Source organism: Gouania willdenowi, chromosome 5, assembly GCF_900634775.1.
Source record: "Gouania willdenowi chromosome 5, fGouWil2.1, whole genome shotgun sequence".
NCBI classification, from domain to species: domain Eukaryota; kingdom Metazoa; phylum Chordata; class Actinopteri; order Blenniiformes; family Gobiesocidae; genus Gouania; species Gouania willdenowi.
In genome coordinates this window covers 18,932,128-18,945,001 of record NC_041048.1, presented here as the reverse complement: position 1 = coordinate 18,945,001, position 12,874 = coordinate 18,932,128, and the positions used below count along the sequence as shown (strand labels likewise).

The 12,874-nt window shown below is 33.5% G+C and overlaps 1 protein-coding gene across 2 annotated transcripts; it reads right to left on the bottom strand.

Moving 5' to 3' along the window:
* Positions 1-4,451: 4,451 nt before the first annotated feature.
* LOC114463355 (transcription factor 7-like 1-D) lies at positions 4,452-12,847 on the bottom strand. Of its 2 annotated transcripts, none has more exons than XM_028446864.1 (8): positions 8,932-9,084; positions 6,854-7,091; positions 6,329-6,390; positions 6,153-6,215; positions 5,871-6,018; positions 5,668-5,775; positions 5,465-5,559; positions 4,452-4,807 (listed from the first exon to the last, which is right to left on the bottom strand). In XM_028446864.1, the coding sequence occupies exons 1-7, from the start codon at positions 9,042-9,044 to the stop codon at positions 5,500-5,502; spliced, it is 792 nt and encodes a 263-aa protein (XP_028302665.1). In that variant the 5' UTR covers positions 9,045-9,084; the 3' UTR covers positions 4,452-4,807; positions 5,465-5,499. The 2 variants fall into 2 exon arrangements, with proteins under 2 accessions (XP_028302665.1, XP_028302666.1); XM_028446865.1 differs by lacking the exon at positions 8,932-9,084 and adding an exon at positions 12,755-12,847 and having other exon boundaries at positions 4,453-4,807.
* Positions 12,848-12,874: the final 27 nt, after the last annotated feature.

Genomic DNA, 12,874 nt, shown 5'->3' with positions numbered 1-12,874 from the left:
GTTTGTTTTCTTTCTAACCGCTTATATAGGGTGAGAGACGTCACGGTTGCCATGGAAAACGTGTATTTAAAAAATGCTTTTTTTTTTTTAAAGCAACGTATTTGTTTTTGTCTAAAGTGGATGAAGCAGTGGTTCCCAACCTTTATTGGGTTGTAACCCCATTTTGAAATCATACATTTCTGATGACCTTAAATACATATTTTCCCCCTAGAATTAGATTTTGATAATGTTTGTTTTACTGCTTTAAAAATACAGAGTAGGCCAGAATTAGTGCTCAAAGAGACACGTGACAAAATGTGACATTTTTATACTGCATTTTATTTGAACTAGATTTATATTTGAGAAAGTGAAAGTATTGAAAGCAGTTATTTAAGATTGTGTGTGTTTTTTAATTTGAGAAAGAAGAATAATTTAAACATTTTAAAACTATATTTTTTATTCTTTATTATTATCAAACACTATACATTTTAGGAAATCCCAAGGTAAAAAAAAACAAAAAAAAAAACTCTGCCCTACCCATAATATGGCATAAGATTACTTCAATCAAAATTATTATTTTCAAATTAAATAAATTAAATAGCTTGATTGTTGTAAATAACTGTATCATATTTGTCCATTTGTATTATTTTTTGTAAATATCTGTATATTATTATTATTATTATTATTATTATTATTGATATTATTATTATAAATCTTACTTTTTTCATGAATATAATGTGTGTGTATCCGATCCTTATTTTCAACAGTCTTTTACTTAATTATACACTTATTTCACGTTTATTCTTTCTTTTGTCTTTGTGAAACGTTTTATTCTTTTATTTGTGATTTTTTTTTTCTTAACTGGCTGTAACAAAAGCAATTTACCCCTGGGATTAATAATAGAATTCTGATTCTGATTCTGAAATAAAATTTCAATTTAATAAACATTTTCAATCAAAGAAAAAAATTTCAAATGCAGATTTTTGGGGTGTCAAATATTTATTTCCATTTTAACACTTTTTTTCTTTATTAATATACTTTTTTATTGAAGGAACATTCTTTTAAGATGGAGCATTGAAGTCAGTGAAAAAAAAAAAAATCTTTTTTTTTTTTAAATCCGTTTTCCGAATTAATATATTTTTTTAAAATCCGTTTTCCAAATAAATGAAAAAAAAATAATCTGTTTTCCGAATTAATATTTTTTTTAAATCTGTTTTCCGAATTAATTTATTTTTTTTTATCTGTTTTCCGAATTAATTTTTTTAAAATCTGTTTTCCGAATTAATGATTTTTTTATTCGGTCGCATCAGTATATTGCTCACAACCTTAAGAGCCACTGTGCAGTATATACTTTGATTTACTTGGTTGTCATTCATGTGAAATTGATTGACAATGTTTTGAAATTCCTGTGAAATTGATTCAGTGCAGTAAATAAATTCTGAATTTCTTCAGTAACACAGATATTGTGATGTATCGTGGATGAAATTTCATGTCATGCAGATGTATTTTTTCCCCTATTTAGCAAAGCCTAACCAAAATTGTTATAAACTCTTGTTGTTTTTTCATATATAAGTTGTGTCGTTTTTATAAATGCTTTAATGGAGCTAAACCATCAATCCCTCAAGCTTTACCAGCTGTGAGAAAGTGGAGGAAAAAAGGTTGATTGCTCAGTTTTTCTTAGCCTGGACTGTCCTGGGGCTCTACGCTGTAATCTTAAAGGACACTTTACAACATTGCACGGATTTGATCACTCTACAGTATTTCATGCACAGTTCCTGTTCGATTCATTTGTTACTTCTTGTATTAATTTCAAATTCTTCGTTTTTAACTGTTTGAAAGCCGCTACAAGTTTGCTTTTATCCAAATGCAATCCACCATTTAAACACATGCACTCATCTCCCCCCCATTGATCCCTGGATTGAATAATAAAGACACAAATCTACCTCCATACACCAGAGGTTGACCTGTAGAGACAAGAAAACTAATTTAACACTGCACAGGAAAAGTCAACTCACTTTTTAAACTCAAATATTGCTTTTCATTTTAATGATGAAGTTGTCATTTAAATGTTGATTATCTGTCAAAAGACATTTTACTACTTTTTTAATCTCCATAAAATAAGTTCCAATATTCTCATATACAGTAGCCTCATTGTCAGAGACATTTGTCTAAAGTTAAAGGACGTCTGCACTCCCCTTTCTTTGCTTCTGCTTCAATAACTCCTGTGAGATGTATCATGGGTAGAAAGAACATTTAAAGATCAGGCACTGACGTTGGATGAAAATGACTTGCTCTTCTCACGTATGGGACAGGAGAAGGAAAACCTGCTAAAACAAGCAGCTTTCTTTTATCTCTAAACCAGGGATGAGTGGAGAGGTTCATGTCTGATTTATTATAAGATTATATAGGACATATATGATTATTACATTTATTTATTTTTTTACATTTTAACAGGGTTTTTAGGGGCTGAAAAAAAAATACATCATGTATGATCTTACCTTTATTTGTGAATAAAAACTAGGCATGTCCCGATACAACTTTTTCACTTCCAATACGATACCGATGTTGCAGCCTTGAGTATTGGTCGATACGATAATGATCCAATGCGATATCAGCACGAATCATACATACTTTTATGACTTATTTTGTAGTGTGGAATGTTAGAAAAGACTTGATCAAGTAATGTTACTCAAACAGAGAACAATAGTCAGCAACAGTAGGTATGAGAAAAACTGACCCATTTATTAATAACTAATTGGTGACATACATTTTAACCATCAACATAATATCTACAGTATTCTACAATTGAATAATTAAATATAATATATATCAGAGATTTTAGATGCAGTCCGATAAAATCCGATATTCATTTTCTGGCTGATATCGGACCAAGATCCGATATCAATATCAGATCGGGACATCCCTAATAAAAACCATGTGCCTATCTCGTTTATATCAGTGTACTGTTACAGACTTGTCGGTGCAACACTCCTGCTCTCTGTGTGGCAGAACAGCACGCAACAATGTGAACCTGTTCACTCTTTAATTAATAATAATCAGGTAAACGTTATTTTTTATGATTATATTTGGCCATATCAATAAAGTTATGTATACATTTCCAGAATGGCCAATCCTATGGAAGCCCATTTCTGCAAGTTAAAAAAAAAAGAAGCTAGGAATAGTAAAATAATGATTAAAAAAAATCTGAAGTCATAATTTTCAGATTCTATCTCATAATTAGGACTTAGAATGATACCTATTTATTACTACCTCATATTTATGACCCATTTTATTTCTGATTAAAACAAGGATTTACATCTTTAAGATGACTATAAATTATGGTGTAAATAATACACTTCCTGGATAACAGTGGATATTATTCAGATATAAATGTGGTTATTATAGATTCATAGAACAATGGACCATCATTTTGCTGACTTTATGGATGGGCCCCAAAAATCTCTCCCCTGTATCCCCCCTTTTTGTTGACCTTGTCTCCACATGACTGTTCTTTAATGTTCATGTCTGTGTTCAACCATCTTCAGGTACAGTGGGGGTCGATCCTCGGTCTCTGGGACCTTTATTTTGGGGGTCTCTGGCTGAAAAGGTTGAGAACCACTGCATTTAGAGTGATCAGTGTTTCCTGAGCAGATCATCGCCTTTGGACTGAGGATGTAATTAAACTGAACACGTGTCAATGTTTAACAAACTGTTCCTCTCAAACCAACTGATTGATGTCAACTTCACTGAGAGTTTTTGAGGCTCCAAAATATGAAATATAGTGTGTAATTGCTGATGTACGCTGTACAGGAGGAGATTGTTAGATCATGAATAAATAAAGAAAACTGCACACAATAGAAACCCTCTTCATCAGTTTTAATAAAATACAAAACACAAGGCAGATACAAAAAGCAATGTAACTTAATTGGACTTTTACAAAAGCATTTGCATCCTTTTGACAACTGACAGACTTTTATACTGGTTTTTAAAACAACAAGAACTCAAAGGCTTCAAGGGAAAAAAAAGATCAGGCCATGATCAGAAAATGCCACTGGGGAGCTCCCTGTTAAACATCTCCTCAAAGTCGAGCTCCCTGTTCATCAGGTCATCCTCTACATTCTCCAGTGCCCACTGGTGGTCGGTGAGTTCAAGTGCCTCCCACTCAGCCTGAAATACAATGGAGGAAGATCATTTTATTAGAAAACTACTGCAGACATTCCAGGAGCCAAATGTAGAGACAGGAGCGAGCATACTTTGAAAGCTTTATTTGTATCTGCAGGCATGGCCATGGCAGCACCGCTCATCTGCTCCTGCATGATCCTAGACTGGTCTGCCCCTGTGGACATTTCATTAGAAAGTTCATTTGAAAGCAATTAAAAAAAGAAAAAAAAACAAACTCTTAAAGGCCGACTGAAAACATCAATCACATCAATCACGTTGCCCTTATTGTTGCTGCTGCTGATGCTGTTGTTGTTGCTGATGCTGTTATTGTTGCTGAGGTTGCTGTTGTTGTTGATGTTGCTGTTGTTGTTGCTGCTGACCTTGCTGCTGTTGTTGTCGTTGCTGTCCTTGGTGCTAGTAAAACATTTAACAAAAGCTGAGTCATCATGAACTAAGTGATTGATTACACAAAATGATTATTATTATTGATTACACTAATTCTGAAATAAAACAATAAGTAAAATAAAGTGATTATTTGAGTAAAGACACTTAATTTCTGCTGATGTTGGTGTTGACGTTGCCCTTGTTGTTGTTGTTGTTGTTGCTGATGTTGTAGTTGCTGTTGATGTTGCTTCTGATGTTGTCGTTGTCATTGTTGTCCTTGGTGCTAGTAAAATATAGAGAACAGCTGATGAGTTTTCTGATTCTACTGCAGGCTTGTTTCTAGGTGAGTCTCTATGATAGAATACAACATAAACTAAAGGTTAAAGACCATCTTAAATGGCTGATATATGCAATTCAAACAATCTATGGAGAGCACAGACACTATTTGAAGTTAAATTGATGCAAACCTTGATGCTCTTAGACAGACATTAAAACACACATCTGAGATTAAACTTGTTCTCAGAGAGTGTGTCTGTGTCTGCACATCACTTTAAGGTACACCTCATTTTTGTTTTAGACTATTGATTCATTATTATATATAATTATTTTAACTCTTTTTAGTTCAGGGGCCAAATTAGGACCAGTTTGGTCTTTATTGGGCCAGTATAAAATACGGTGGTACCGACAATATCCAAACAATAAGTGACTGATATTATTCTTCTCTTTAAATTAGTTTGACACGTGTCTTAGACTAAGACAAATAAACACACAGTTGAGATTAAACCTGTGGTTAGAGAGTGTGTCTGTGTCTGCACATCACTTTAGATACACAGTAGTCTTGTTTTATAGTAACTGATTACCTGATTTTACATTTGTGCTGAAACAAATGTAAAATCAAATGATGATGAAATGAAGTGATGTTTTGAGTAATGAGACTTACCGTTAGTTGTTAGCGATGTTTGTTATACAGTCCCATCAGCAGGAGGGTGGAGGCAGAGGTGGAGCTTTAGCGTTGGACTTTTTACTCTTTTTCCCCTAAAAACAGACACATGCAACTTCTAGTCAGCTGATAAAACACTTCCACAGTCATGGCATCATCACCTCTAAGGTTGATGTGTAAACATTTCTGCAGAGTAGACTTACGTAGTTCACTTTGTTGCTCCAGCCGGGATTATTCAGAGCATGAATTTTAGCTTTGGCTTCGGCTTCTGCTTTAAAGACGTCTCTTTGTTCTGCTGGCAATGACTTCCACTGTGGATGAACAATAACAAAGTGTCACACACACACATACTGAAGACAAAAATGTGAAGATCACGGATCATTCATTAAGGAACAAACAAACGTACGCGTTCAGAAAGAACTTTGTTTACTACGGCACTGTTCTTAATGCCGAGCTCTTCCTGTACCGTCTTCCTCTGGCTTTTGAGGAAAAGCATAAACGCGTTGGGAGGTTTCTTGATATACGTCCTCTTATCCTCCTCATGCTTTCTTTTCCTGAAAAACAAAATGCAAACAGTGAGCAGGGCAGGGAAACAGTAGCTGAGAGTAGTAGAGAGAGAGAGCAGGGAGACACTCTGATCTAGAGTTTCTCAGAAAAAAGACAATTAAAACAACTCAAGGACACTCACTTTGGAACTGGGACGGGTTCCACGGCCTCTGATGTCATGGCAGCCACTACACCATCGCAATCTCTACAAAGATAAAAACATAAACACGCTGGATGAGAAATCATGTCACAAACATGTGGACCAACATCTGTGATCGATCAAGTCTGTTTGTTTGTTTGTTTGTTTGTTTTTCTTACCGTTCTCCAAAAAGGTGAAAAAAATTGTTTCCTTCAGGCATGAGGAATGGAACGCTGTCAGACTGGAGACACAAAAACATAAATATTAGACTCTGTCATGGCATCAACCATCCACCAACAAACTAAACACCAGGGTTGGTGTCAATTATAATTATAACCTGTATGGTATTTGATAATTAATTACAATTATGGTGTAGTTATAATTGTAATTGCATTTTTTAAAATATGTCACTGTCATATCTGTAATTTAGCTCAGATAATTGACTTTGCAACTGTAATTGCCATGATAATCCTATAAAAATTGTCAATCATAATTTAACGCAAACCTGGGGAACTGTGTTACAGTTCTATGTACAGTTAAACACATATGTATAGTTAACAATTATTAAAATATATAAAATAATCAAGCTTTCACATATTTTACCATTGAAAAAAATATTAAAACAGATATTTTCATTGATGGATGAACAAATGCATGCTGGGATGTTGCCCAGATTGGCTCCATGTGTTTGGGTGATGTCTTACTTGGAGTCCAGTTGGTGGTGGAGCAGGATAGTGACAAAGAGGAGGAGATGGAGGAGGAGGAGGAGGAGAAGGAGGAGGAGATGACACCATATGGTTAGAAGCCCAGAGCACCACATCTGCGATCTCTGGAAAGAGCTCCAACACATCATCAACCTCAGGAAGGAGATTGTTCAACTCCTCCTCCTGGACGAAGCTATCGAAGTCGTCCAAAAGATCCATCAGGATGGTCTTTGGTCTCCTGTGACACAAAGTAAAGAGAATAAAGAAGCTGCTGAGGCTCATGCATGAGAACCAACATTTAACACAGACCTGAAACTAAACTCACACAGCAGACAAATACAGTATAAGCAGCCATGTGACTGGATATCACCTGTATTTGTATTGTCTTATCTGGATATTAAAGTTTAATTCTTGCATTATAACAAAAAATAAAATAAAATAAAAACATTTTACAGGACAGGCCTCTGCATTGTTTAGTTCATTTCTAACACTGTCTCTTAGAATGGAAAGATGTGTTTACCTATAATATCCAGCATAAAATGTCTGAAAAGGGCTAGAAAGAAGTAAAACATATTTATTCTAATCCTTCTCCATCATTTAATAATCACATATTATAATCCTGCTTCTTAAGACTATATGTATATATGATAACAGTATTTATACTATATATACATACACATCTGTGTATATATAAATACTGCGTACATGCACACAGATATATATATATATATATATATATATATATATATATTAGAGATTAGAGAAACTCTATTAATCCCCAATGGGAAACTTATTTACACACACAATCTGAATGTTAAATCTAAATGTCATGGGTGAAACTAAATATTTAGCTACAATGCAAATTCACCTGAAGTACCACAATAAAATCTCATTTAGATTTAATATTTAACTTTAAATGTTGATTTTTTTTTTCTTTGATTGAAATGTTTTATTTTTTGATTGAATAATAAATACACAAACATACTACCCATAACATGGCCCAAATACGAAAAATATATGACTTCAATATAATTAAAAAATTCAACTAAAAGTGTTCAAATGCAATTACTTGGGTCTCAGACATTTTTTGCATTTAAACACTGTTTTTTTAATTGAAAATATTTATTTTTGATTAAACTTTTTTTTTTTTTAATGATAAAGGCTTTAAGTTTTTTTCTTTTTATTTTAATGAAAAGTTGTATTTTTTTTCAATTCTTATTATTAAATAATAAAGACACAAATCTACGTTCATACACATTAAAAAAAAAAATCACATACGTTTTTATAAACATGGTTTGTTGCTAAATGTTACTGTTTTATTTTAGCATGCGCCCCATATTCTGTAGCACCGTTTCTAGCCCCACATCCTCCACCACCGAGAGTGGTCGACTGTCCACTACAAGCATTTATCCAGTGACTTTGTTCATTAGTCAGTAATGGACGTATTCATTTAGGCTCTGAACCCTGTCATGTTGTCGAGTGTGGATTGGAGACACAGCAACCTCGGAGCATGTAGCTAGCACTGTCCGAGTGTCCATGCTAGCTATATGCTACATGTTTAGCATTGAGGTGCTAGCAGCCATATAACGTCTATGCTAGCAGCTATCTGTATGCTACATGTTTAGCACTGAGGTGCTAGCAGCCATATAACGTCTATGCTAGCAGCTAGCTGTATGCTACATGTTTAGCATTGAGGTGCTAGCAGCTAGCTGTATGCTACATGTTTGGCATTGAGGTGCTAGCAGCCATATAACGTCTATGCTAGCAGCTAGCTGTATGCTACATGTTTAGCATTGAGGTGCTAGCAGCCATATAACGTCTATGCTAGCAGCTATCTGTATGCTACATGTTTAGCACTGAGGTGCTAACGGGAGCTGAAAAGCAAAGTAAACTATTTCTTGCACAATGTGCAAACAACTGTGCTTTTGTTTTCCCTCCAGTGTTTTAATTAAAACAAAAATTAACGCAAACGTCTCATCTGGGTCTCCCTGTGTGCATCAGTATTATGGGTATATCGGGAACTTTTGCAATAACTAAGGTTCCGGGCTGCTTGGAGTGCAAAAAAAAAAAAAACTTACATTGTTTCTTGAGAACAAGGTAGTAATCTGTTGAATGTCTGGATGACGATGTTAAGAAAAGGTCGCTGGTGATTTTTGAGCGTGTTTTCCTTGTTGTAGACGGAGAAAAACATCCGCCACAAATGATTCTGCCTTGGAGAATGTTGGAAAACTGTTTGTTTTCTTTCTAACCGCTTATATAGGGTGAGAGATGTCACGGTTGCCATGGAAAACGTGTATTTAAAAAATGCTGTTTTTTTAAAAGCAACGTATTTGTTTTTGTCTGAAGTGGATGAAGCAGTGGTTCCCAACCTTTATTGGGTTGTAACCCCATTTTGAAATCATACATTTCTGATGACCTTAAATACATATTTTCCCCCTAGAATTAGATTTTGATAATGTTTGTTTTACTGCTTTAAAAATACAGAGTAGGCCAGAATTAGTGCTCAAAGAGACACGTGACAAAATCTGCCATTTTTATACTGCATTTTATTTGAACTAGATTTATATTTTAGTTAAGTGAAAGTATTGAAAGCAGTTATTTAAGATTGCGTGTTTTTTAATTTGAGAAAGAAGAATAATTTAAACATTTTAAAACAATATTTTTTTCATTTTTGATTATTATCAAACACTATACATTTTAGGAAATCCCAAGGTAAAAAGAAAAAAAAAAAAAAAAAACTCTGTCCTACCCATAATATGGCATAAGATTACTTCAATCAAAATTATTATTTTCAAATTAAATAAATGAAATAGCTTGATTGTTGTAAATAATTTTTTGTAAATATCTGTATATTATTATTATTATTATTATTATTATTATTATTATTATTATTATTATTATTATTATTATTATTGATATTATTATTATAAATCTTACTTTATTTTTTTATGAATATAATGTGTGTGTATCTGATCCTTATTTTCAACAGTCTTTTACTTAATTATACACTTATTTCATGTTTATTCTTTCTTTTGTCTTTGTGAAACGTTTTATTCTTTTATTTGTGATTTTTTTCTTAACTGGCTGTAACAAAAGCAATTTACCCCTGGGATTAATAATAGAATTCTGATTCTGATTCTGAAATAATATTTCAATTTAATAAACATTTTCAATCAAAGAAAAAAAATTCAAATGCAGATTTTTGGGGTGTCAAATATTTATTTCCATTCGAACACTTTTTTCTTTATTAATATAATTTTTTAATTGAAGGAACATTCTTTTAAGATGGAGCATTGTAGTCAGTAATAAAACAAATAAATCTTTTTTTTTTTTAAATCCGTTTTCCGAATTAATATTTTTTTTTTTTAAATCCATTTACTAAATTAATTTTTTTTTAAATCCGTTTTCCAAATTAATTTAAAAAAAAAAAATCTGTTTTCCGAATTAATATTTTTTTAAAATCCGTTTTCCGAATTATTTTTTTTAAAATCCGTTTTCCAAATTAATATTTTTTTTTAAATCCGTTTTCCGAATTAATGTTGTTTTATTCGGTCGCATCAGTATATTGTTCACAACCTTAAGAGCCTCTGTGCAGTATATACTTTGATTTACTTGGTTGTAATTCCAGTGAAATTGATTCAGTGCAGTAAATAAATTCTGAATTTCTTCAGTAACACAGATATTGTGATGTATCGTGGATGAAATTTCCCGCAATATATTGATGGTCACCGTACCGTGATAATATCGTTATTGTGGGCACAAAAAAATTACCACGATGTATTGTATCGCGAGGTACCTGGCGATATACCCAGCTCTAATTTATTATATTGTCATTATTGAAATGAAAAATGTTTGTAGTTAATTTTTACTACATAATTCCTTGAATATTTAGAGATTTTCAATTATTATAGTTATTTTTAAAATGTTTTTGTTTATTTTATACATTCAATGTTTATTCATGTATTTTATAACATATATAATTAATCCAAAAACATCGGTGTATATTTATTCAAATACTAATGAAACATTATGAATAAAATATTTATTTAGTTCATAAATTATCGATACATGTATTTATTTAGTCTGCCTTTTTTTTTTTTTTTCTTTGACTGCATGTTTGGACACACACACACACACACACACACACACACACACACACACACACACACACACACACTCGTCCTGTAATTATAATACATTTCCGTGTTATTCTCATACGACTACGTATTAGGACCACATTAAAATAATTGAGCACAAGACAGGAGGGACCTAATATATTTATTACTCATATTAATTGATCAATTTTCTATTTTATTAATATTAAACATTTTATTTTCCATCCATTTTCGCACCCACTTTCTCTTTTTCAGGATTATTATTATTATTATTATTATTATTATTATTATTATATTTGTGTCGTTTAAATTCAGCTCTGCCTAAAATGGCTGCACTGTGCTTGTTTGGCCAGACGGTGGCAGTGTATTCACTTGAAAGCAGATTGATAAAGGAACAATGATGTTTCACTTACAGTTTATAGCAAAAGACCTTAACTCTCCACATTTGTAAATCCACCAATAAACTCATTGTAAAAATGCTCTTCTAAAACCATTTATGTCAAATCAATCCAATGAACGAACAAATCTATGACAAAATCTAAACCCTGCCTTTATTTGAAAAGGATAATGATTGATGATTATCATACATCAGAGTCTTGTGGTGGTGATGCAGTTAAACAGTCTGACTGCAGATGGAATAAATGACCTGTGGTAGTGCTCTGTCTTGCAGGGTGGATGTCTCAGTCTGCTGCTGAAGGAGCTGCTCAGAGCCCCCACAGTGTCATGCAGATGTATTTTTTCCCCTATTTAGCAAAGCCTAACCAAAATTGTTATAAACTCTTGTTGTTTTTTCATATATATGTTGTGTCATTTTTATATATGCCTCCATTTTGTCTATTGGGATTTCGTACTATCATCTCTTGAGTAATATTCCAGCCATACTGAGTTTGATCTGTTGCTTGCTGATTTCTCTGTACAGCACATTGTGTTGCAGTTCACTGTAAGTAAAAGTATTGGCTAGACTTATTAGAAGAACAAGAGTGTCAAATATTTTGCCCTAATACACAAACATGGCTCATGTTTTTGCCTTTTCTAAAGCCTGGTATGACTCCGCTCTGGTGATAAATGAGCACTCATCTGTGTCCAATGTGTCCAATGGCTGCTATTAATGGGAGCTTTATCTAGGTTTGTGATTGTCCCATGCTGCATACTGGGAGCTTTAATGGAGCTAAACCATCAATCCCTCAAGCTTTACCAGCTGTGAGAAAGTGGAGGAAAAAAGGTTGATTGCTCAGTTTTTCTTAGCCTGGACTCTCCTGGGGCTCTACGCTGTAATCTTAAAGGACACTTTGCAACATTGCACGGATTTTCTCACTCTACAGTATTTCATGCACAGTTCCTGTTCGATTCATTTGTTATTTCTTGTATTCATTTCAAATTCTTTGTTTTTAACTGTTTGAAAGCCGCTACAAGTTTGCTTTTATCCAAATGCAATCCACCATTTAAACACATGCACTCATCTCCCCCCCATTGATCTCTGAACCTGTCTGCATTCACATCACGTAGTGAGAATTAGATTGCTGCTGCAGCTGCTGCAGCAGCAGCACACACACTGTATTTGCCCTGTCCTTCACCAGAGTTGTAAAATGGTAATCGTTAGAGGTGTCACACCTTTAAGTGACTTACTGCAGATTACAATCTGTTGAAGGGAGAATACAAGTGAACCTTCCCCACTAACACCATATCATGGTGAACATGTACATAAGAATGACAGACACCTTGGCATGAGTGCAATAAAAAAGACAAAGATAGATATTGATGAACACAAAGGTTTGAACCACATTACCTTACAGCCATAAGTTGAACTAAGCAGAGTTTGCGTGTTCGTTCATTGTCTATGTGTGCACGACTTAGGTCAGGGCTGGTCCTGTTGACCGTGCCCTTTGCAACGACTGGAACACACTGC

What these genes read in the sequence shown, in the direction of transcription:
- LOC114463355 (XM_028446864.1), bottom strand. Translation starts at nt 9,044, where the DNA reads ATGTTTTTCTCCGTCTACAACAAGGAAAACACGCTCAAAAATCACCAG. An exon ending in TTTCACCTTTTTGGAGAACG is followed by an intron (nt 6,216 to 6,328) that starts GTAAGAAAAACA and finishes TTATCTTTGTAG; the next exon opens with AGATTGCGATGGTGTAGTGG. An exon ending in GAACCCGTCCCAGTTCCAAA is followed by an intron (nt 6,019 to 6,152) that starts GTGAGTGTCCTT and finishes TTTGTTTTTCAG; the next exon opens with GAAAAGAAAGCATGAGGAGG.